This window comes from Triturus cristatus, chromosome 11 (assembly GCF_964204655.1).
Source record: "Triturus cristatus chromosome 11, aTriCri1.1, whole genome shotgun sequence".
In the NCBI taxonomy this organism is placed as follows: domain Eukaryota; kingdom Metazoa; phylum Chordata; class Amphibia; order Caudata; family Salamandridae; genus Triturus; species Triturus cristatus.
This window is the reverse complement of record NC_140594.1, coordinates 148,922,361-148,946,160: the sequence shown is the minus strand read 5'-3', so window position 1 is coordinate 148,946,160 and position 23,800 is coordinate 148,922,361. Positions and strand designations below refer to the sequence as shown.

Genomic DNA, 23,800 nt, shown 5'->3' with positions numbered 1-23,800 from the left:
CCCACTGAGGCATAACGAAGGGAATATGAAGGAAAAAGATGCGGTAAGCCTTTTAACATCCAGGCACTTGATAAGAGAAGGACTGATCTGGCAACCGAAGGAAGGCAGAGATGGCTGAAAGATAACCCTTGATAGTGCCCAGAGCAGAGCCCTACTGGGCTAAAGAGAGAAGAAAGAGTACTTCAGAAAGAGGGGCAGAAAGGGGATCCACAGCATTTGCTGTGCACCATGCCACAAATTTGTTCCACCTGCAGGCGTATACCGTTTTTGTGGAGGGACGCCTGGTTGCCAAGATTACGCCACAGACTTCGGGAGGCAGGTTGAAATACGTCAACTGCCGCCGCTCAATCTCCACGCAAGGAGGTGGAGACTGGACAGGTTCGGGTGGAGGACCGTCCCCTGCTGCTGCAACAGAAGATCATTCCGAAGAGGCAGTCTGATCGGAGGATCGATGGCCATGTTGAGCAGCTCAGGATACCAGACTCTTCGTGCCCAATCCGGAGCCACAAGAATGAATTGGGCCCGGTCGTGCCTGATGATCTTCAGCACTCTGGGCAGAAGTGGTTTAGGTGGAAAGGCGTACAGCAGAACACAACTCCACTAGTGATTAAAAGCGTCGCCGAGCAAGTGCCACCTTGGAAATTCCAACGCAAAGAATTGCAGACATTGCACATTCTCTTTGGTGGCGAATAGATCTAACCAAGGCTCTCCGCACTGTTGAAAGAGACCTGGCACCACCTCCGAGTGAAAACACAATTTGTGACCCATCATGCACCTGCGGCTGAGTTTGTCCGCCTTGGTGTTCAGTAAACCTGCCAGGTGATGAACCACCAATGAAATGCCCTGATGTTCCAGCCATGTCCAGAGGTGGAGGTCCAAAGAGGCACACGCGGTGCATATCCGTCACAGACATCAGTCGGTTACATGAACCGGAGGCCTTGAAACCTGGCATTCCCGGTGCACCTGTTCGGAGTTGGTGACTAAAAACAAGAAGAAGTCGGCAAAAGTTGAGAAAAAGTTAGTCAAAAATTAATTGATCTTCCCGGATCAGCGCTGGCTTGCGCGGAAAATAAAGAACTGATATCATCGTGCGAGGGCTAAGTAGCTGGCGACCACGATGACGGATGCAGAGGCGATCGACGCCACCTTCCGTCACGCAGAGGTACTGCTGACGAAAAAAACTTTCCGTATCCAGTCAGACGCCTGGGGGTATTCTAAGGTAAGGAATCTATAACCAACGTGTTTCTTTCAGATCCTTGGTACTGTAATGGAACCGGTTCTACGACTCCTTTCTCTAAGGGAAATTGCACCTCTTGTTTGAGTAACTGTAAATGGTCTGACAACAGTTTGTGAATGCAAGGTGGAATGTTTGGAGGATTGGTGGTAAGCTCCAGGCAATAACCATGTTGCATAATGTTGATCATCCATTTGCCGGCTGTTATGGATTGCCAAATGGGGAGAAATTGTTGAAGTCTTCCCCGCCAGGTTTTAAGCGATTGGGGAAGTGAGGACAAGTCACTGTTTGTTAGGGGAATGGGTGTTATGCAGTGTGACGCCTTTACCCCTACCTTTGGAATGGTTTCCTCTATATCCTCCTCTATAGAAACCTCTAGAGGTAAAGGATTGATTGTTGTTTTTATAAGAGGAAGCATTTGGGTAAGAGGATGTTTTATACCCTGCTCTGTAGCGGTGAAAGGAGTCCCTATTTGATGGGGACTGAAGCCCTCCCATGGACGTTGCCACTTCGATATCTTTTTCATTTTTTCTAAGGACTGGTCGACTACAAGACCAAACAGGTGTTCTTTGTCAAAGGGGGGTGTTTAAAATGGACTGTTGAACTACAGGCTTAAACCCGGAAATCCTAAGCCATGCATGCCTTCCAAGGATAATGCTGGTATTGTTTTGGCTAGCTGCGGTGTCAGCTGCATCTAAAGCACATCTGATTGAGGAGTGGAGAGGAGTTTTCCCTCTTCAACTAACTGTTGTGCCTCAGCTTTGTGTTCTTCTGGGAGGTATTGGAGCAGTTGCTCCATTTCATCCCAATATGCCCTGTTGTACCTAGCTAGTAGGCCCTGTGTGTTCACAATGCGCCAGTAGTTAGCGTCTTGAACAGCCACTCGTTTTCTGGAGGCATCTATAAGCTTAGATTCTTTGTCTGAGGGAGGTGCATCACCAGAGGTTTGTGAATTAGCTATTTTGTGAGCATTGGCCACTACTAGGGAGTAGAAAGGTAATTGTCCTTCGATACATACAGGATCTGATAGCGAGGGATTATATTTTAGATCTACTCGGAGTTAAATATGTGCTTGTACAGGGTCTTTGAAAATATCCTCTGTATGCCTCATCATGCCTTCAAGCATGGGGCATGTTTGACTTGACCTATGTGCGGACTCAAGTGTTTCAAATAAAAACACTTCTTCTAAGGACTCTTTATTTAAGGCTCCCCATGATACTCTGCTGCTGTAGCAAGGACTTGTTCATAAGCCATATTATCGTCTGGTGGTGATAGCTTTGCAGGGTAAAGGTCTGGGTCATTATCTAATGAAGGGTCAATGGTGTAATCATTCATTGGGTCTACAGGCAAATGTGTCCTCGTCAATATAATCCCCATCTGGATCAGTCTGTGGAGATCCCTGAGGTGCTGTGTGTGAGGGATCCTCAATTATTAACTTGGGAGAAGATGGTAGAGAGGGTTGTAGGGCAGGATAAGCAGGTCTGATAAAGTTGGAGCTCAGGTTTGGCTGTCCACTATACACCTGCGATTACAAGGGCCATGTAAGCTACCACCCAGATATGTGGGTCCCTTTTATCCTTTCCTTCCACTGCCCAGGTAGTGCGTTCACGCAAGTGGGCTAGGGAGCCTCCCGCCAGCTTTACTCAGGCATTAGACTCGAGTTATCCCACCTTGCTAGTTGTGTCGATAAAGCTAATTTACAATTGGAAATCTGGATTTCTGGTGCATTCGATCAAATAGTCCCTCTGGCTGAGTAGACTCTCAGTAGACAGAAACCATCAGCTGAGTGGTTCAGTGATGAACTGCTCTCACTCAAGAACTGTAAGGGCTTGAAGCGTTCTAGGTTTAGAGCCTACGACTGTCAGTAAAGCATATTATTTGATGGCCCTTAAAGCGTATCAGGGCCGCATTAGACAATCTCGCCATGATTTCTACGCTAACAAAATTCTTTCTGCTCAGAACTCCTCGCGAGAAGACTGCCATCGTCAAGTCCCTCTCTTCATTGTCTCGAGATTCAGCTTCAACTACACCTTTGGAGGATGGCTGTAATGCTTTAGCTCAATTTTTCCACAAAGTAGCAACTATTTACGCCTCTTTTCGAGTATACTCCTCGTCTTAACACCTGGTTTGAAGCCTCAGATGATTGCTCTAAGGTGCTCTATATCAAATCTGCTGAACCTGAGGAGTTGTCTCCTCATACCACATCAGTCAAGTCTGGCTTCCTGCTTGACCCAGCTTCCCTCTCCATTTTGGAGCAAGAGACAGAAACTGTCAAGCCTGTGATTTGCAAGCTAATTGATAGCTACCATTGAAGCCCTAAATCTATCTGCCATCTCACCCTTACCATTTTTCCCCAAGGACGCAGACAACTATGTTAACCTGCAACACCCCACTTTCATCAAGGCTACTGACCTACTTCACAGGACCCAGATTGCCTTCAGCCCCTGCTATTGCATGAATTCTGCCCTGTTAACAAGCGACATTGCAGCACTGCTGATGTTGGATCCGAGTGCTGCTTTCGAAAATGTGTCCTACAACCTCTTAAGGGTTTTGAGTTGTAGTGTGTTATAAATCCCTGCAATGAGTTGCCTTCTTTTTACAGGAACGCACAGTCAAGGCGTTTCAAAAACCCGTCCAATCTCAGGTTTTCCCGTTTTAGCAGGGAGTGCCCCAGGGCTCTTTCCGGAGTCCAAAGTGAATTAATTTATACATGCTTCCTCTGGCAGAAGTCACGTAGCGTCACAGATTGATAATTATTATGTAAGCAGTTGATACACAGCTCCTCACCCTGTCACAAAACTCAGTCAACATTGCTATCTCGTTGAGATCATGCCTCACGAAGGTCAAGTTGAACGCAGGGAAAATGGAGGTTCTCACCTTGGGCAAGCAATCCTCCATTTGGTCCACTGAATGGTGGCCAAATTCTTTTGGACATTTACCCAGGGATAAGCAATTAAATAGGCGTTAAAATGGTGTGAAATGCCTCACATGAGCAAAACAACGGGCTGACTTGAACGAGCAGACATTACTTTTTTGCGCCTCACTGAATATGCAGGGTGGGTGCTGTGAGCATCTTTTTTTAAATTAGAGTCAAAGCATGCTTGACAGGGCTACAGAGTCATCACATTGCACCTTGGTCACAATCAACTGTGACCATTGATCATTGGCACTGAGCATTTTGGTGCCATTTCTACTTCAAACAAACAAAATTCAATAATTTCTCCGTTCCACCAAATTGGATTGTTTGTAATTTTGTTTTTTAAATTTTACTCTAGATTTCTCAGTTTGGAATTTTTAATGCTTTGTATTGCGACTTTATTACTGTATGGTAACACACAAATCATTTAAACAGTGCCCAAGTGAAGCCTGTCTGCCTTTAATCCTAGATACCAAAAGGTAGTTTAGTGACTTTGAGGGTTTACCCTGGCAAGGGTTCTGATTATTCCTAGAGGTGGGTAGTCAACCACCTTCAAACAATAAGCCAGTGTCTTACAAGGGGAATCCCCAGATGCGTACAAGATGCTGTGCCCAGCACACTACAGCAATCAAATTCTGACGCCAAGCCTTGGTGAGGACCGAGATGCAGGGAACCACTGGATGTTTGAGACCATTAACTTATCACCCTAGTTCTTTGAGGGGATTTCTGCAGCCAAGGTAGCTCACTAAGAGTAGCAAAATCTAAAATTAAAATTTGGGTAGAGTTTCCTTGTCCATCCTAGGAGAGAGAAGTCACACTTACTCCAGAGGTCAACATCAGAATAAACTCCTTCCTAAAGAAATTCATTTAGACCTCAGGAAGGTGACCGCTATGTCATGGCCAGTGCACCAGGCCAAGCTTCTGGACAGCCAACAAGGACAAGAGACCCAGAACACTTCTCCCCTGACATTTTGTGTACTACAAAACTATGCTCCTCGCTCAACAAAAGTGGACCATAAAGTAGAGAATCTGGCAACATCTGATGCTGGCCCAAAAGTTCAGAGGTGCATTTCTGGCAAACACTTTTTAAATGACCTAGAAGAATTCATGGCCAAGTGTACCTTTTTGGATAAGGCCCATAACTTTAGGAGGAAAGTTTGGACTCAGTTTTTTACAGAAGCCAGTCAAAGTAGAAGGGCAGCACTGTAAGCCATCTGTCCAATCAAAGCTTCCAAAGGGCACAGAGTGCGAGAGAGGTGGTTTCACAGTTTCTTCCAGTCAAAGACCTCTGGCCGAAGACATAAAGGCTGGTGAGGTTTCCTTAGTAACATAGTCCAGGAGTATTAACAACCTAAGACACAGTGGCCTGATTCACTCAAAACTGACTATTTCTAATAAGGACCCTATTGTTTCTTCACAATGTGAAAGGGAAAAAGTTCCAAACAGAATTCAATGAAAGAAGCAGGAAAGGAGATTAAGCTTCAATAATTCAACAAAGCATTGAAATCACTGGAAAGCAGACACACCGCCTTTAAATCGAGGAGTGGTTAATGGTCTGCATTGGTGCATGGGCAGGGAGCAACTGGTTTATAAGACTTGGGGCTGCCCTAAAAAATGTGTGGATCTGGCAGAACTGGGTGGATAAACGAGGGATCACCGTTACACAAAGATTCTTTCTTAACTACTTTAGAGTCTGAAATCCTGACTTCTGCGGGTCAGAAGCAATGGTATGGGGAGGTTAGATAGCCCTACAAACAATTTGAAGGGGTGGTGTAGGGGGGTCCAGAATATGCAGCACCTTGTTGCATGTTTGTGTTGTACTGTGATATTTAGATCAATTACGTATTTAAAAACAAATTCAGCAAATGGTAGATCTACAGGCATTTCAAGCTGGAGGGTCTTCACCTTATCAGGGATGCCACAGGCATGGCTTGCCCAGCCAATATGGCAGGCACCTCTCAGTAGCGCTCCGCCACCCAGCCAGTCAATAATAGATTGTGGCCTCCAACTGGTCAGATAGGCAGAGTCACCGGTGGTCCCATGTGGCCCCCCAGCAACCCCCCTCCACCCCAATGATTTGCCCCGCGGAAGGGTGCTACGATCATCACATCGGCCAGGTGCCTGATGAGAGGGGCATCTGTGCTCGGCGTGGCGCCACCTGGGAGGTCGAGGTGAGGAGTGTGGCCCCGGGGGGACAACACGGAGGACAGCCCCCCCGGACCATCTCTGTGGGACATCCAGCCTGCGACAGACCCTGTGACTAGTCCCCACCCGCTAGAGCCAGTCTGCCACCACCCCTCCTTCTCAGGCCTGGAAACAGGAAAAGGGGTTTGATTGTTTAGAGTGGTGAGGCCCTCTGGAGTCAGGGCCGTAGACAGCAATGCCCTCTTGTGTTGTGTGTGTGGTCTCAGTGTGAGGGGGGCAACGAGCTGGCGGGTCAGGAGTGACGTGGGGGCTTGGCTGCAGCCCCTCCTGTGGCGCAGAGAAGACTCCAAAGTGAGGTGAGAGGCGGCATGGACAGGCAGGGAGAACGGGCCACAGACACAAAGCCCCCCCCCCCCCCCCCACACACTGCCCGCTCCTCTTCACCAGAGTTTGAGCCTAAATAGCAGCGGGAGGTCCAGCTGGACTCCATGCTAATTTCCCCCACCTGGCTGAATCTGCTCCTTTGGACCTGTTGAGCCGGGGGAGGGGCCTGGTGAGGAACCTCATCAGCCACAAACCTTCCGAGTAATACATCGGTGCCAGAAATCGATGTGTGAGCCCCACCCCCCGCCACCCGCCACGACAGCATTGCAGAGTGAGACCAGTGCTGATGTGAGGCCCAGAAGGACTAATTAATTGCGTGAGACCCCCAATGGACTTTCTTTTTCTCCGGTCAGTCCAGCTGCAGCTTCACTGTGGGCCTCCTGGTCAGGCGTAGGTGCCTAGGTAGGGCCCTCAAAAGTCACATCTCCCCAGGGGGGGGGGGGGGGGGGGGGAGGGGAGGGGGGGGTGTACCAGTGCCAAAAACCAAGGCTCGCGCCATTCTTCCCCCTCAACCGAAAAAGGCACTGCAGGGAGAGACCAGTGCTGTTGTGTGGCCCAAAGGGCCTAGTCAGGAAAGTGTGGCCCCCACTGGTTTTTCCTTGGACTGTCTTGCTTGGCTGCATCTTCGCCCTGGTCCTGCTGGGCCGTGGGGGTACTCGGGTAGAACCCTCGCACGTCTCTTGCCACCCCTGCATGGTACACCGGCAACAAAAATCAAGGCACACGCCAAATTTCCCCTCACAAATTGAGATGGTGCTGCACGTTGAGACCAGTGCTGTAATGAAACCCTGGGGGCCTACTTAACACCATGAGGCTCCCACTTGTCTTTCCCTTGTTTCTTTTCCTGGCTGCGGCTGTGCATAGGTCCTGTGGGGCCACTGGAGGCTGCCTGGGGCAGGTCACTTGCTCTTCACTCACCTCACTCGAGTGGTGCACCGGCGCCATAATAGAGGCGCATAACCTTCCTGCACGAGGCGATGCTGTGGGGTGAGGTCAGCCCTGCAGTGTGGTCCTACTCACGGGCGGAGGCCCTACTGGTGCTTCCATTTTTCTTGCTGCCTGACTACAGCCTCGCTTTGGATCTGTTGGACAATTGGTGGGGGCCCGAGGAGCACCATAGCTTGTTGCACGCCTCCCAGAGTGGTACACCGATGTCACCGCCAGGACGCGAGCCCTCCTTCCCCAAGACAGCGTTGAAGAGAAACGCTAACACTTTTGTGAGGCCAAGGCTTAGGGCTTGCAAGGGGTGGGCCACTGCCCATCCCCCCCTGCACAGTTGGACTGTCAGAGGAGGCCTTCCCTTGAGATCCATTTGAGGAACTGCAACGTTCTGCAGCCCCAAGGTGGCATCTCTTGGCCCCTTGCCCCAGCTTTTCAACTGACACAGTGGACTGCCCCCTCCCCACCGTGGAAGGGTCACCCTAGATTAATTATTCCAGTCAGGGTGACTGTAGGGGCCTACCCACTGACCTTTTTGCGCGCCCGCTACGCCTGCTTTCGTTGGAAACTATGCAAGGACTCAGTTGCTGCCGGCGTGTTGGGGGTGCTGTGTTCGGATTCCGGGTCCTGGCCTCTAGCTCTGTCAGCCCCACAAGTTGACATAACCAAACCCCTGCCGGAGAAGAATGGATTGCGTCTCACCTCTGGCCACAGGGCTGTATCAACATTGGTACACTATTTGCCACCTTCATCCATTGTGCAGACACTACTGAAATGCAAGCCTGAGTCACCCCTGCCTGCGAGTGAGCCTCACTTTTCCAGAGCTAGCACGCTGTCTCCAAGTCCAATGCAAGACACTAACACTATTACTCAATACCGTGTCCCTCCTCCCCCTCTCATCCCCCACCGTTCCACTGTTGCATCCCCTGTTACTATGCAACCACATACAGGGCAGGAGGCCCACACTTTGTCTCGGCTCACTCAAACACATGGCGTCCCAAAGCATGTTGACATACACAAGCATGGAGTCCCCTATAGGAAATGGTCAGTCAAACATACTTTATTCTGCATGCTTATGTTAGAACACATTGTGAAACCTGTACTGGCAGATGTGGGCACAATGTTTGTGAGTTGAATGCAAATAAAACAAGTAAAAAAATAAAATCATGGACAATTGGATGATACAAAAGCACACCTAACCGTTCCCATTTTCACACTATAGAGACAGGATGGTTCAGCCATAAAAGATTGCAACTCTTCCATCAGCACAGTGGTGTATCAGTAAAAGATAGTGAAGTGTTACTCACCAAGGGAAGGCAATAGGAAAAGCAGCTGAATCACCACATGAACTGTTGGTAACTGCTGGCAGTCTGTTTTGCCGGCAAATGTGTCCAAAGAGCAGTTTGGAGGATTGGGTTTTTGGGGTTGCAGGTGAAAGAATCAAGGCCATCCACCAGAGAATTAGAGCCAGACTGCCATATTCATTCAGAAGGCATAACCAGAAGATACAGTCAAGCAGGAAGGATTGTACTTTAGTGACAAAGAATTTGGGTCTCGTAGGCAGATGTGTCCACAACCAAAACCTCCTCTCACAGTTGAGCCAGACTGGGATGGCCTTTAGAATAGTAAATAGCTTCAAAAAGGCTACTTTTCCGGAGTGCCTTTGCTAGTTAGCAGTGTCAAATTTTGTCCTCAGGCAAAAGGAAGAAGCATCTCTCGAGAAGGGAGATTTCAGCAAAGATGGCCAAGCTTCATTTGGCGTCTTGCTGTAGGGTCTCAAACGTCTAAACTTTGGATCTTTCTTGTGTTAGGTTCACCCCACACAAGGTAATGTTTCCCATTGCTCGGGGGGGGGGGGTGGGGGGGTAAGGCCCCCCAAGTACAATACTGGCTCAAACTCACACTCTGCCTTTCCAGATTCATCAATTTGTGAGTAGTTATGTTATGTTATGTTATGTTAATTTATTTCTTCTATAGCGCTCGGCTACTCCCAGGAGCATCCCGGCGCATTGCTGAAGAACATTGGCAGACACAACAGAACGCAACCACAGAAAGGAGATAGAGAGAAGACCAGAATTATCTGAAGAAACAAAGTTTATTTAGTGAAAAGCCACGTTTTAAGCTCCTTTCTAAAGGCGAGGAGACTGGGAGCCTGTTTAAGAGAAAATGGTAGCTCATTCCACTCCTTCGGGACCAAGTAGCGGAAGGCGCGACCACCCATCCTTGTGCGCCTAATGACCGGGACTGTCATTTTGGACAGCAAAGATGATCACAAGGCCCTACCCGGTACATATCGGGAAAGACGTTTCCTTAAGTACTTAGGGCCAGAGCCTTGTAGAGCCTTAAAGGCAAGAGTCAGGCACTTAAAGAGAATTCTTTTAGCGATCGGCAGCCAGTGTAAAGCATTTAATAGGGCCGTAGCGCCAGTTCTTCTTGGGAGCCCGTAGATAGCACGGGCTGCCGAATTCTGGACCACTTGCAAACGGGTCAAAAGATATTTTGGTAGACCCAAAAGAAGCGCGTTTGCGTAATCCAATCGCGATCCAATCAGAGCCTGAACAATAGTCTTCCTATGCTGAATAGACAAAAGAGGAAGGAACTTTCTCAGCATCCGTAAGATGCCAAAACATTTACCTGAAAGGCACGAAACATGTGGCCCAAAGGACAATTCGCTGTCCACAATCACTCCCAGGTTTTTAGCCTTAAGGGTCACACTGTCCGGTGGAAACAGATCTTGAGGCCACCAGGCTTTCCAGTCTGGCTCAGAGGTGCAACCAAAAAAAAGCAGCTCCGACTTGTCGGAATTGCACTTTAACCCGTTGCACCTAAACCACTCGAAGACCGCCCCCAGACAATCCTTGATCTGTACGCCATCGAAAGTCCCGCCCCTGTCACAAGTGAAAAGGAGCTGGGTATCATCGGCGTAAGATATGATCTGGGCGCCAAAAGACTCCGCGACTGCCGCTAGAGGGGCCATAAAGATATTAAATAGCAAGGGGCTAAGGATGGAGCCCTGCGGTACCTCTACCTCTAGCGGAGCCATATCCGCGGAAAAAGGGGGCGCCCAGATCGTTTGTCGGCGGCCGCCTAAAAAGGATTTAAGCCAACTCCACACAGTCCCCCGAATGCCGCACTCCCAGAGTCTTACAAGGAGGCGGTCATGAGGGACTGTGTCGAAGGCCGCCGATAGATCTAACATTACCAGCATGGCCCTTCCTCCAGCATCGAGCACTTCCCTGATGGCATCCGTGACTTCTAAGAGGGCAGACTCCGTGCTAAAATTAGCACAGAATCCAGATTGCGTGTCATGCAGCAAATCGTGCTCCTCAATGAAATTAGAGATCGTCCGATGTGCAAATTTCTCGGCCACTTTCGCCAGAGCAGGGAGAAGGGAGATGGGCCTATAGTTGGCATGGATGAGGGGGTCCAAGGTGGGCTTCTTGATCAATGGCAGGATCAGAGCATGTTTCCACGCTTGTGGGACTACTCCCGTTAGCAGTGAAGAATTCAAGAGTGGATTCAGCAGGGCATTTAAAGCAGGTGCCACTTTCCCCAGATGTTTAGCTGGGCACGGATCAAGTGGGGAGCCTGATTTCAAGCCTGACAAAAGCTCCAAAGAAGTGTCAAGGCAAAGGTGTGGAAAAAGTGAAAGAGAAGGGCCTAAACTCTCCCTAAGTACAGGGGGGGATGAAGGACCCGCGGCCAACTGAGAGCTAGAGTGGAGAAGGGAGGCTTGGATAGTTGTAATTTTGCTGGTAAAGAAGGTTGCAAGCGGTTTTATCCACTCTTCAGAATGAGTGTGAGATACAGTACAGATAGCAGGGGACGTAAAATCCAAAACTACTTGAAAGATTTCCTTGCAGCCGTTTTCGGCCTCATCAATTCGTCGCTCGAAATAAGCTTTTTTTTCCTTCCAAATTGACTGATGATAAGCTTTAGTTATTGCTCGGAATTTCGCTTTCTCAGTCAAGTCGTAGGCCCGTCGCCAGACTCTCTCCGCCCTTTTGCAGCCCTGCCGCTGCTCCCTTAACTGAGAGGTGAACCATGGGGCAGACGCTCTACGTTCACCTTGTTTAATCTTAGTTTCGGGAATTAAGGTCTGGAGTCTGGCTGTCAGCCAATTCTGAAAAAGACTGAGATTCTCTTCCAAAGAACCCAAAAGAGGACATGGAAAAGCAAGGGCCTCAGATAGCATTTCCGCCGAAAGTAGGTGGAAAGGGCGAGAGGTTCGCATGGTCTCTTTGGATTCTCTCACCCGAATAAGAGCAGTAGCAGGTACCGAGAAAGAGACCAAAAAATGATCCGACCACAGTACAGGTTGTATAGATTTAATCACAATAGCTTTTGTAGAAAAAATCTGGTCAAGAATATGGCCTTTATTGTGCGTCGGCTTCAGCAGAAACGGAGATAGTTCTAATGTAGTTGTAATGTCACTTAATTTTATTGCATCGGGGTCCTCTACAATATCCATATGGACATTGAGGTCCCCCAAAAGGATACAGTGCTCTGATCTAAGACAAGGGACAGAGAGAGCGACTTGTAGTTCATCAAAAAAAGACCCTACCGACCCCGGGGCTCTATACAAGAGGATCCCGGTACAAGCCTGGAGGGGGGAGAGCTGAAGGGTGAAGCCCAAGGCTTCGCAACCCTGAATATTTTCAACCGGAAAGGTTGAGCAGGGAATGTTTTTATTAACCACAAGAGCAACCCCTCCCCCTCTGCCAGATATTCTGTCCTTCCTGAAGATGTTATATTCCGGAGGGATGGCATTGGCTAAGTCGGGTGCAGAGCAATCACTCAGCCATGTCTCCGTAAGAAATAGGCAAGATATATCGGAATTATGTAATAAATTCCAAATATCAAGAGAGTGACAGATCATGGATCTAGTATTGAGAAGAAGGCATTGGTACGGGGGCGGAATATTATCCGGCGCAGTTCTAATAATGTGTGGAAGCCGCCACCCACAAACAAGACAGCCTTTCCGTAAAGCACGGCTGCCCGGAAATGAGGGATGACATTGGCCACTAGGGGGGCGTAAGGCAAGTAAATCGGCCGTACTGTAACCTAACATATCCGCAACATAACACAGACGTATTACCTGCAAATACAGCTATAGACACCTCTCCGTCCTGCCCCTGACACTCCCGAGACGCGGACGAGCGCAGACGGGCAGGACTCTGGCACGACTCCGGCGCAGGGAGGCGCACACCACTGCGCGTCACCGCTGCGCGTGCAGAAGGCTGGTATAAATACACCGTCGGAGCCTGCACTGCCCGCCTACTCCCCCAAAATGGCGCCCAACATACACTTGGCAGTTCCCAAACCAAGATGGCTGTAAAGATCTCCCACACTTCCTAATGACGTGATCCGCCAAAGAGCGGTGTAATGCAAGATTTTTATAGTAGTCCACATGCATCAAGCCTCAAGTGGCCAAAACAAGATGAGTTTTTAGGGTCATGTAAGGATGTAGGTGTAGGCATTTCGCCATTTTGAGTTCACTCCACTACGAGTGGCTGCTCTCTAAAGCGTTCTCTTTAAGACGATGACTGAAGGACATTACAAGAAGCAGCAACTGATCAGAAGAATCCACATTCATGGAAGTTTCAACATGCATAATTCTCACCTACGTTGCTGGCATAGAATAGAACACTTCTCAATTAGCATGAAGCAAAGTTTCAATGCTATTAAGGACATGAAGGTAAGGTTCATCCCACTGGAAAAGTAGTATCTCTTTACTGCTTTTCCTCCTGATATCTATGGGCATTGGAAAGTTTATTCTAGGGACATTCTGAACAGGAATTCTATAGGAATAAGCTAGTTAATAAACAGTCATTAAACAGTGATATTTCTTGCTAGCTCTTCATTTGTGGAAGGACATATGTGGTTTTGATTCATAAGCGCACAGGAGGAAGACTGCTTGGGAGCTGGTAATTTCGAACAAAAAGTGCTGCTCCTTTAGGAGGATTATGTACCTGGACTTCATGCACTGATAAGTTGATGTTGGTTTCTGTCCATCCACAGACTCACATGAGTTGCAGCACTTGGAATATCACCGATAGGTTTATTCCAGTAATGCTTGTTACATGATAATGCATGATCATTGCCTCCGTGTCCTTAATAGAAATGTCTTAACTCTAGATATGAAATTTTATATTCTCTCAATCTGCACTTAAATGGACAACTATGAGGCAAAGAAATACATCAAGCATAAAGAGCTATCAATTTCAAGGACAACACACAACACAAGAAAGCAAATTCAGAAACAATCGTTTTACCAGTTATCCTACTTGAGTGACGAAATACTATAATGGTGACAATACACAATCTGCATTTAGCTAACAAGTTATGAAAAATATAACAATTGAAAAATCTGCATTTATGATTTCAAGTCCAAATACTCACCAAGGTGGGCGAAAAACTTCTCATTTTGAGATCATCATTGATCCATATTCTTGCAACATCTTTACCGGAGAAATCTTTTTTAGCACCATTACTTAAATCAGCTGCCAAGTGAAAACATTTGAAATTAAAAATTGCAACTTCTGTAAACTACTCCACAATGTCTACAGTGTAAAGCTATTTGAACAGTGAAAGCTATAATAACTTCGGCATGTGAACTTAACATGGTTTTCATGAAATACACTGCACAGAAACCTAGAATTAAACACACCACAGTAGAATGGGCTTAACCAGCCAAGAATAATGTTTGTCTTCGCTTTGCCACTATGGAAAATACGAATCTACAGAAGGTTTTCAGACTGTAAGCAATGTCAACTGAACTGGATCTGCATCATAGTATTATTCAATAAAGTCATAAATGTTACAATTAATAGCAACAATTGGTGCCAAGAGAGACAGAGCATACAACTGGAAAAGCCCCTGATGCTGGCTGAGTGGAGGTCCGGCATGGACTGGTGTGCCAAATAGTAAGAACCAACATACATTTCCAGAGAATGTGCACAAACATTTTTTAAGATTTGGGGCAAATGTGAGAGCCGCAAGGTTTTCCAGACTGCAGGCTTTTAAAAGTACAAGAAAATAATCTTTTCTCAGACTACACTGCAGCATCTATGGCAATACCTGCTTTGAAATGCAGTAGCAATGAGGAAAAGCACAGTCCGATAGGCATTCAGTGAGAAAGCTGAAAACATGTACTGTCCCTTAAAAACTACAGTTGCTTCCACAACTCGTTTTGGGTGAACCTTGGATAAGATAAATGATACAGTGCAGATTGCACAGCACCTTTAATTTAGAATAGGTTAAAAAGTTTAGAGTAGCCCGACCAACTAAGGAGACTGATTTTTCATGTATACCAAGACCATGTTTTGAGAAGGTATGCAATGACTGCCAGGTGCTTTGCCAATTTCTGCCAAAGGGATATTTCTCAGGCAGGCCGTGGTGGCTGTTTTCCCCTTGAAGAATGTGGTCTGCCTGTTAAATATTTTTTTGCTAGCTGGTAGCATAAGACAATGCAGGCTACTATTCACCTGGAGACTAATTCTTTATAAGGTAGACAGGTCCTGACTTACGTGACTGATATAGTGCTGTTTGGACTTCCTTACTGTCCTAGTTTCGTCTAATTAAAAAAGAAGAACTCTTAACATTCAAAGAACGCAAGGCAAGCTCTGCTTCCAATGATGAATTGGAAACGAATGGTACAAAAGGGATGGTCTTATTGGTTTACAACTCAGCTACTACTTTAGTGGCGAGTTCTCAAAGCCACCCAGTTAGCATGGAATACCATGTAAGGCACTCCTGGTGATGATGCTGGTCTCTCACTAATTACAATTTGAAGTTAGTGCTAGGTGGAAGCCAGTTTCCCATTATGAATGCTCTAACAAAGCCTTGTGAACAAGCTCAAATAGTAGCCCCGCCAAACGGATGCTGAACACCAAATTCAGCTTCCAATGAGAAGATGGCAATCTTATCTTCTTAAGACCTTTTGGAATGTCTCTGTTGACATGTCCTGTATAGAATAGCTGGCCAGGCATCTGTATATTGTAGTAGCAGTGATAGAAACCTGTACAGGCAAACTGTAAGTTTGGCTAAGCTAGTTGAATCATTATTTCTGCTCTGATGTGGTAAAAACATCTACCCCGCAGAACCAAGTTAAGTATATGCGATGGTTGAGAGTTCCAGGCAAGTGAATTACTCTTGTAGATAAACGTCTGGCGAAAGCTTAAGACCAAAGTTTCTGAGACTCAATGACGAGAGGTATCTACATAATGTCACCCTACTTGTTCAGGTAATGTACTTTTGTTTTATGGTCTGTCTGGGAAAGAACAGTACTCTGTCAGAGCAGGCAGGAAGGTCTTGAGAGCCAGGTCTCTCCACTCTAAATATCTGCTGTGGAATGATGCCATCCATTTTGACCACTGTCCTTGCACTGCCAGAGTCCCTAGATACAGCCCCCATCCCAATATCAAACCTTCCACTGCATGAAGTGGTGGCTCCTGCTGAAACGGTATTCTCAAATTCAAGACTTCTGCCTTGCACCACCATGATGGGGATTCTTATGCCACTTTCACAGGATGATATTTGTCATCCTCATTATTTAACTGAGCGCTTATCTTCTAGATACAAGGAGGGGTCTCATATGAAACGTTGCATTTGAGACAACTTGAAATATATTAAGATATGGAGCTCAGAAGAGAGAAGGCTTTCCTTGCAAATGGATTGGGTATAATTAAAAGATGACATTTCTCACAGATTAATGACACTTCCTTCCGGAGAAAACACTTTTTGTATAGTCATTGTGTCTAGCGTTACCCTCCAGTATATCACTTGAGTTGGTGTAGACTTAAAGCTTTACATATTTAACTGCAAGCCTAGCAAAGACTAAGGGATGTTGCAGTCTGGCTGAATCTCGCAGTGGGATTTTATCAGTCACCTAGGCAACACTGGGCTAATATCTCTTGATGTTGTAGATGAGCTCACACTACTGTCATGCATCTTTAAACAAGCATTGAAAATGCAATAGTTCTCGCCTTTAATTAAGTTAAAGCCATTTGCTTTGCTAATGGTATTATATAGCAAAGCAAATGGCTTTAACTTAATAAAAGGCAAGACCTATTGCATTTTTAATGCTCGTTAGTTTAGTTTTTAGTTTTATAGTATTAGCCCTAAAGTCAACTAACCAGTCTCAACAGGAATCACTAACTAAAAGTAAACGAAAAATAGTGTGCCATCCTTAATGACTAACCATTTCAAAGCGGTGTGTTGAGCACTACTTAATAGTAACTTCAGCGGCAGAGTACATCTTGAGCGAGTTTTGAACCTGGCAGTGGAGAACAGTAAAAAATGAGCCACAGAACATGCCAGGATTTCTGGTAACCCACACTTGTTACTCTCCATTGGAGCACATAATACTACCTTCTGCACATGAATGCCAACAAAACCCTCTCACAAAAAAACACCCGGAAGTTACACCTGCAAGCAATCGTACTTTGTTTTACCACCAAACTTTTAGGTCAAACTTTTTATTCTTAACAATAAAAACCGCTTATCCGAAAAAGATTTGGCAAGACCCTCCCTCTCAAGGCGAGGAACACATTCTACAATAGTCTATACTCAATCGCTAGTACACCTGCGCCTTACAGGTAGAAGCCAACCCCTTTTTTTAAGCAGCGATATTTCGCAACCATTTTCCCCCCCAATCGAGCATGCCCCGTTGGTTTAACCCCAAGCTATCCCTCACAAGATACACCTCCATCCTCAGCAGTCCTAATCACAGTTGGTTGCCACGAAAACTCGCGAGTGACTCACTCTGAAATTCCAAGCTCTTCAATCCCGCTGCGGTCTATCCCTCTCCTTTCCAGGCTTTGCTCGTAATCCGAATTCCGGGCTTTTTAACACTTTCCGCTGTACCAGCTCTGAAATAAAGGTGCAGAACCCTTCAGCCCCAGCGCGGTGACTCGGGTGGACAGAGGGCCGCCCAATAAAAAAAGATGCAGGCTTATAAAAGTAAAGTCGCTCTCCTGCATAAGAGGAACTGGAGTTAACCGGCTACTTTTATTCATAATACACAAGATAAATCCATTCCACAGCCCTTTTGAAAATGATTTTAAATCTATAAGCACCATAGTTTTAACTACTCGTGATGTGCTGGTAGTTCAGTGGGGCATATACTAATAAACAGTGAAGGCACCAGTAAACCTTGGGGTGCCTTAATACCTGCTCTCGGGCATACTTTGAGCTTCAAGACCCTGTCGGAAAGCGACCTCACTCTATGAATCAACTTATGTAAACTTCGCAGCCGGTCTCTGAAGTCGTGCTTTTCACGACTCAAACAGCTCGGTATCCCCCCTCCACCAGTAAGACAACGTTTCACCATTTTATGTTTTGGACTTTGTAAAGTGACATCCCCCTCTCCTTCAGTAACGCCAGTGTTTGTTTGCACGTTGTTGCACCTTCTTACCGGTTAGGGGTCAGGCATCGGCCATAACCGAAGAGATGTTATTTCAATGTTAATAAACACTTGTGATGAACCCTGAACCCCTACCTGCTTTCACCTTCACAGAGATGCCTCAGAGTTACGGATGTGACAATGAATCGACTTTTTGAGGGGTGGGGCTGTGCGGTAACAACAAACACCTTCTCTTTCCTAAAAAGGACACCCCGCCTCTCCCTCCTCGGGTCTCAGTTTCACTCATAACACGAGACATGTATCTGTCTGGAGAATGACACAGCGTCTCTGCCCCTTGCTCCGGCTGGAGGCGGTTCTCGGATAAACCGCTTGTTTTTGGCCGGTGTTGGTCAGGCTCACGCACAATAGCAGCAGCGCCTTAGGGGAGGCATAGACATACGTCCAGGCACCAACAAAGCAGGTTATAGCTGTATTTGTAAGCCCCCTAGGGGGAGCACAAACCAACGGGGGAGCAGAGCTAGTTAGGTCTTAGCTGTATTTGTAAGCTCCCCTCAGACGTAGGGAGGAGCACAAACCGATGGGGGAGCGCATCTACTTAGAACACCGGCAGAGCCGCTCCAGTGCGCCCTCTCTGTCCCCCCCCATCTGAGCCCCCGTTTTCCTGATGGGAGTCTTGGGGTGGGTTCAATCGCGGCAGAGAGGGGGTTTAACCCCCCCACACTCCGGTTTATAAAGGACACCCCTGCCTCGCGCAGCAGAGCGGAGGATCCCTGGCAGCAGTTGCAGAGACCCGATCGGAGGGTGATTAGCCCAGAATAAACCGGACATACAGTAAAATAGAATCCCAGTATATGCATCCACCTAACGTGCGCACTCAAGGAAGACAACTCAAAGCACTTTTTGATGGTCGCACCCCAATTGAGTCACAAAACTCACTAAACACGTGCGTGGGCAGAAGCGCACACACACACACACACACACATACACACCGGCTAGCTTCAGAAATAGGGAGGGGGGGGGTCTCTAGGCAACATGGACAAAGCCTGCGTCTCGCTCCAGCCGGAATGACGAAAAAAGTTCTCACCCTTTAATTAAAGGACATAGTAACATGTCGCCAGTAAACGATCCAATCCCGGTGGGCGGGGCCAAAAGGAGACAAGGTGGCAACAAGGAGGGGCTAAAAAGCCTCCTTTACAATCAAAAGCCAGCGTTTTGCGTTTAAGATGACGCTGACCAATAAAAAAAGATGGGCGGGGCTTCAACTCCGCCTCCGAGAGCTTTGGAATCTGTATCGATTCCAAGAAGCTCTCGAGTGCCGAGAGCAGCGCATGCGCCGATTTGGACAGCCGAGACCTAAAAATGTGAGGAGTGGACTTCAGACCAAAAAAGCAGTAACATGGTAATATGCTCCTCCTACAATAAAATCACAGATAAGTCATGTACATTTTGCAGAAATACACATTTTGGAGAAATTTTTGTGTGATTGAGGGCTGTCAGACAGTGTTTATCTCCTCAGAATGATCTGCATTGCCTTACACCAAAATGGCCTCCAAGATGAAACATACCCAAAGGCAACTAGGGAGTTAGATCACCCTACAGGAATTATGGCAGATTCACCCACCTTAGGCACACAAGGATAGGGAGCACTAAGAAGGAGCATAACTATACTCTTATGCAAACATATATTCTATGTAACAGCACAATTGTTGAACTGTTCATTTTCTTTATCATTCTTGTGATGCTGATTACTCGGCTTAGTTTCCTTCCATTGATAATAGCAGCGCACTTATTTTACACAAGAATCTTATTGCTACAATAAATCTGACATGCTAATTCGAGTATTTCTTGTGTCTCTTTGGGCATGTACGAGTTACAAATGAAAGGGCTTTAGATCTGTTTCCACAATTTCCTTGGGGAGTCAGGGTTGTCATGTTCTGATGTTGCACATGCAACCTGTTACCTTGCTAGGTTAGGGGTACAGATGGTGCACTGTGAGCGAGCCAGGACTAAAGCAAGGGAGCGAGGTGTATGTGCATGTGTGTGTGTGTGTGTGTGTGTGTGTGAGAGAGTGAATGTGTGTGTTCAGTCCCACAAGGTTTTGATGTTTATGTTGTCTAATAATTGCAAAGTTTTAGCTTGGGTACTTATTTAATGGGTCTCCTGAGTATTTTTCTTTTGTGTGCCCAAAAACCCTGCTCACCAACTAACCTGAGACGTCCATGGTGTTACAGTAAAGACATTTCACCTCAGATAAATAGGGTACCCCTATTTTGTGGCTGTAGGTTGTTTAAGCTTGAATCTCTAAAAGGATCACCACACAGAGGTACCCACTCTGAATACCACATTTTCAAAATACTTCAATGGCTAATGCAGTACAGCTGGTTCTAACACTCAATTGCAGACATGCATTAACACAAATGTTATTACAATATGGCTCCCACAACAGGCGAGAACATTCCCATCATGGTAGAGGCCCATGAAGCGTACAAAACAGAAGTATTCTATTCATTGGTCACATTCCCAGCAGAAAATACCAACTCCGGGGATTTTCACAACTTACACTGAAGTAGCAGTGCCAAACCAATACAGAGCATATGAAGATTTAGAAATCCCACTCACTTAATCAGGAACACATGAACTGGTTCCTAAGCACCCTACCTCATACATTAGAAAATGTTAGACAAGTAAACTCAGTAATAAGGAAGCAACGTGGTCAGTCTTGGCCAGTTATACACCATGACCAGGCATAGCAGACATTACTGATGTTGAGCTGGAGTACAATACACAGATTTAGTTACTCTCTATAGAAGTCTAATACAATTTATGTGAACCATAACAGCTATCCCACAAAGGGATGCTCAAGCTGCACAACCACAATTGGCCACGCCTGAAATAATTCCAGTAACCAATAATGGGTAAGGTTCCCAGCAGGAGGGATGAGAGTACGTTGAGGCAGTGTTTCCCCATACGGGACCCCAAGAAAGACATTGAATTCTCACAATATGCCTGCCAATGGGGATGGCTCTCCCAGTAGAAGACTAGGCCACTTGGGGCACAATCTTTGCAATAGTCTTTACCAGGACACATGGTACACTACATTAGCTGTTAAGCCTGAGGTGCTGAAACAGATTCAGAATTTGAACAGTGCGTCCCCTGCCCTGGATTTGGGGATGAGATTAATGGGCAATTTTGCTGCAGTATCCTCAATCATACTAAGTAACATAAAAGGGGAATCAGCAGCGTTGGCTATACAATAGGGGAGCCATATTGTATAGCCAACGCAGGTTGCTCCACTAGATCAGGAGTGCAAACTACCTAAAATTATTGAAGAAACCTATACATCGATAGGTAGAGATAATTTGGGAGCAAGACCTAATAAACTACAAATTAAGGGTAATTCTGAAAAGGATAACTAGAAGCAGGCACCCGAGTCTTCTAAAAGATGGTGGGATAAAAAAAAAATAGAGAAAAGACTAAAACACGGGGTGGGTCTCCTCAATAGCAGTCCAGAGAGAAGCGTTATAATTTGCATAACCGTGATTTCATTAAACAGCCGGATAGGTATCAGACTACCGATACATACCCTTCTCGTTTCTTTCAGGAGTCATCCAAAAAACGCTTAGAGAGGACGGCGATCAAAGCGCAGATCAGAGTACGTGAAACCGAAGAATGACTTGTAACGCTCTTGACTTTATACCAAAAAAGGGAGACAAACCTACGAAGTCAAAGCCTCAATTAAAAAAAAAAAAATAATTGGCTGGGAATAAAGCCAAAACATGCCACAGATACGGAGGACTACTTCTGAATGGGGAGTGGGCTCTGAACCCACTGGACAGCGCAGAAGAATTCACAATAGTTTGCCGGCAATCTCATGGAGTGTCTGTCGGCAGTAGCATCAAGTGACTACATCCAGGGGGAAACGCCGGACTAGAGACTGAGTGTTCCAAGTCAGTTATATGAATTGCAACTCTAGTTGGAGAGGGATAGGATATACCACGTACTATCAATATTCTCTTTTGGGAGAACTTGTCATTCGGCTACGACATTCTCTTGGCTGCAAAAGATTGGCCATCTGAGTGTGTTAGGGATTGCTGACTAAGAGAAAGGATTATGTTACTTACCCTGTAAGCATCTGTTCTTGGCATGTAGCGCTGCAAATTCCCATGCTTTGCATACGCCTGCCATCGAATATTGGTTCCGGATGTTTGAGTGTTTTTCTTCGAAAATGTATTTCAAGTCAGGAGGTAAGGTGACTCCTTTTAGTAATCGCACGCATTGGCATTTACTCCATTGTTAGATTGTTTTCCCGCAAGAAGGTGAGAATGGAGTATAACTGAAAGAGAGTACAGAGATGTCCATGCAAGTGAAATACAGATTAGGGCTGCAATGACCATAGGTGTCCGGAAAGGAGGGTGGATGCATGTGGATCTACAGCACTACATGCCAAGAACAGATGCTTACAGGGTAAGTAACAATCAGTATAAGGCATGTGTGGCTGCAGATACACATGCTTTGCATAGACTGTATAGCAGTACCCTCCAGAAAGCGGTGGCTAACCAGTGGACATTGCTGTTTGAAAAAGTGGACATAGTACTGCCTGTCCTACATTGGCGAGCTAAAACAGCCACACAATAGTGTTTGGTATAGATGTGTTGTGTAGGCCATGTAGCCGCTTTACAAAATGTCTGCTGTGGGAATAGCTCCTAAGAAAGGCATAGATGTCCCTATTTTACAAGTTGAGTATGCTCTAGGGGGTATACACAAAGTTCTTTTGGCTTTGGCCTTGGCATAGCATCTTTGGATACATTTAATGATCCAACTAGAAATGCTCAATTTTGAAATGGCTTTCCCTTTGTGAAGGGAAGCAAATGCACCAGAATGCTGCCTTGTTTCACGAAAATCTTTTGTCCTGTCAATAGAATACATTAATGAACAAGTTACTTACCTTCGGTAACGATGTATCTGTAAGAAACATTAGTTAGTTAGATTCCTCACCTTAGAATATCCCCAGGCGTCAGACTGGATCCGGAAGATTTTTCGTCAGCAATACCCCTAGCGCGTCGCTAGGCGTCGTCTGCGGCTCCGCGTCCGTCGTCGGCGTCGTGCGCCGGAATGACGTCGGAGTACTTAGACGCCGCCCTCGCGCGCTGACGTCAGTTCTTGTACATAGCTTTCCGCGCCAGGAACGCAGAGCCATGCAAAGACCGACACTGGTGCCAAAAAGAAAATCTAGGGACCTCAAAAGGATATCCTTAACCCTAGATGTCGGTTCGCAGAACGGGGAGGATGGGTGGGTCGGTGAGGAATCTAACTAATGTTTCTTACAGATACATCGTTACCGAAGGTAAGTAACTTGTTCAACTGAAAGAAACACGTTAGTTAGATTCCTCACCTTAGAATATATACCCAAGCAATACCATCCCCGGTGGTGGGTCTGCGAACCAAGATCACACCAGAAAGTCCTGGAGGACAGAACGGCCAAAGAAGCCATCCCTCCGGACTTGGCTGTCAAGGCAATAATGCCTGGCAAACGTGTGTAGCGAAGCCCACGTCGCCGCCTGACAGATATCCTGCAAAGGGACACCCCGTCCCAAAGCAGTAGTAGCCGCTGTGGCCCGAGTGGAGTGGGCACGCAGCCCAACAGGAGGGTCCTTTTTTGCCAAGGAGTAGCAAATTTTGATGCACAAAACGACCCACCGAGAGATGGTCCGTTTGTGCACCGCTTTCCCCTTCTTAGCACCCACGTATCCAACAAAAAGTTAGTCGTCCACCCGGAACTGCTTTGTGCGGTCCAAATAAAAGGAGAGCGCACGTT

The 23,800-nt window shown here is 46.5% G+C and overlaps 1 protein-coding gene across 7 annotated transcripts in view; it reads right to left on the bottom strand.

The window, feature by feature from the left end:
- The window catches only part of SBNO1 (strawberry notch homolog 1), a 1,282,279-nt gene that overhangs the window by 1,059,031 nt on the left and 199,448 nt on the right, over positions 1–23,800 (bottom strand). For all 7 annotated transcript variants that reach the window (XM_085634811.1, XM_085634813.1, XM_085634807.1 and 4 more), the window contains one exon: positions 14,022–14,122. In XM_085634811.1, coding sequence (XP_085490937.1) covers positions 14,022–14,122 — 101 coding nt within the window. The remainder of the gene's footprint in view (positions 1–14,021; positions 14,123–23,800) is intronic.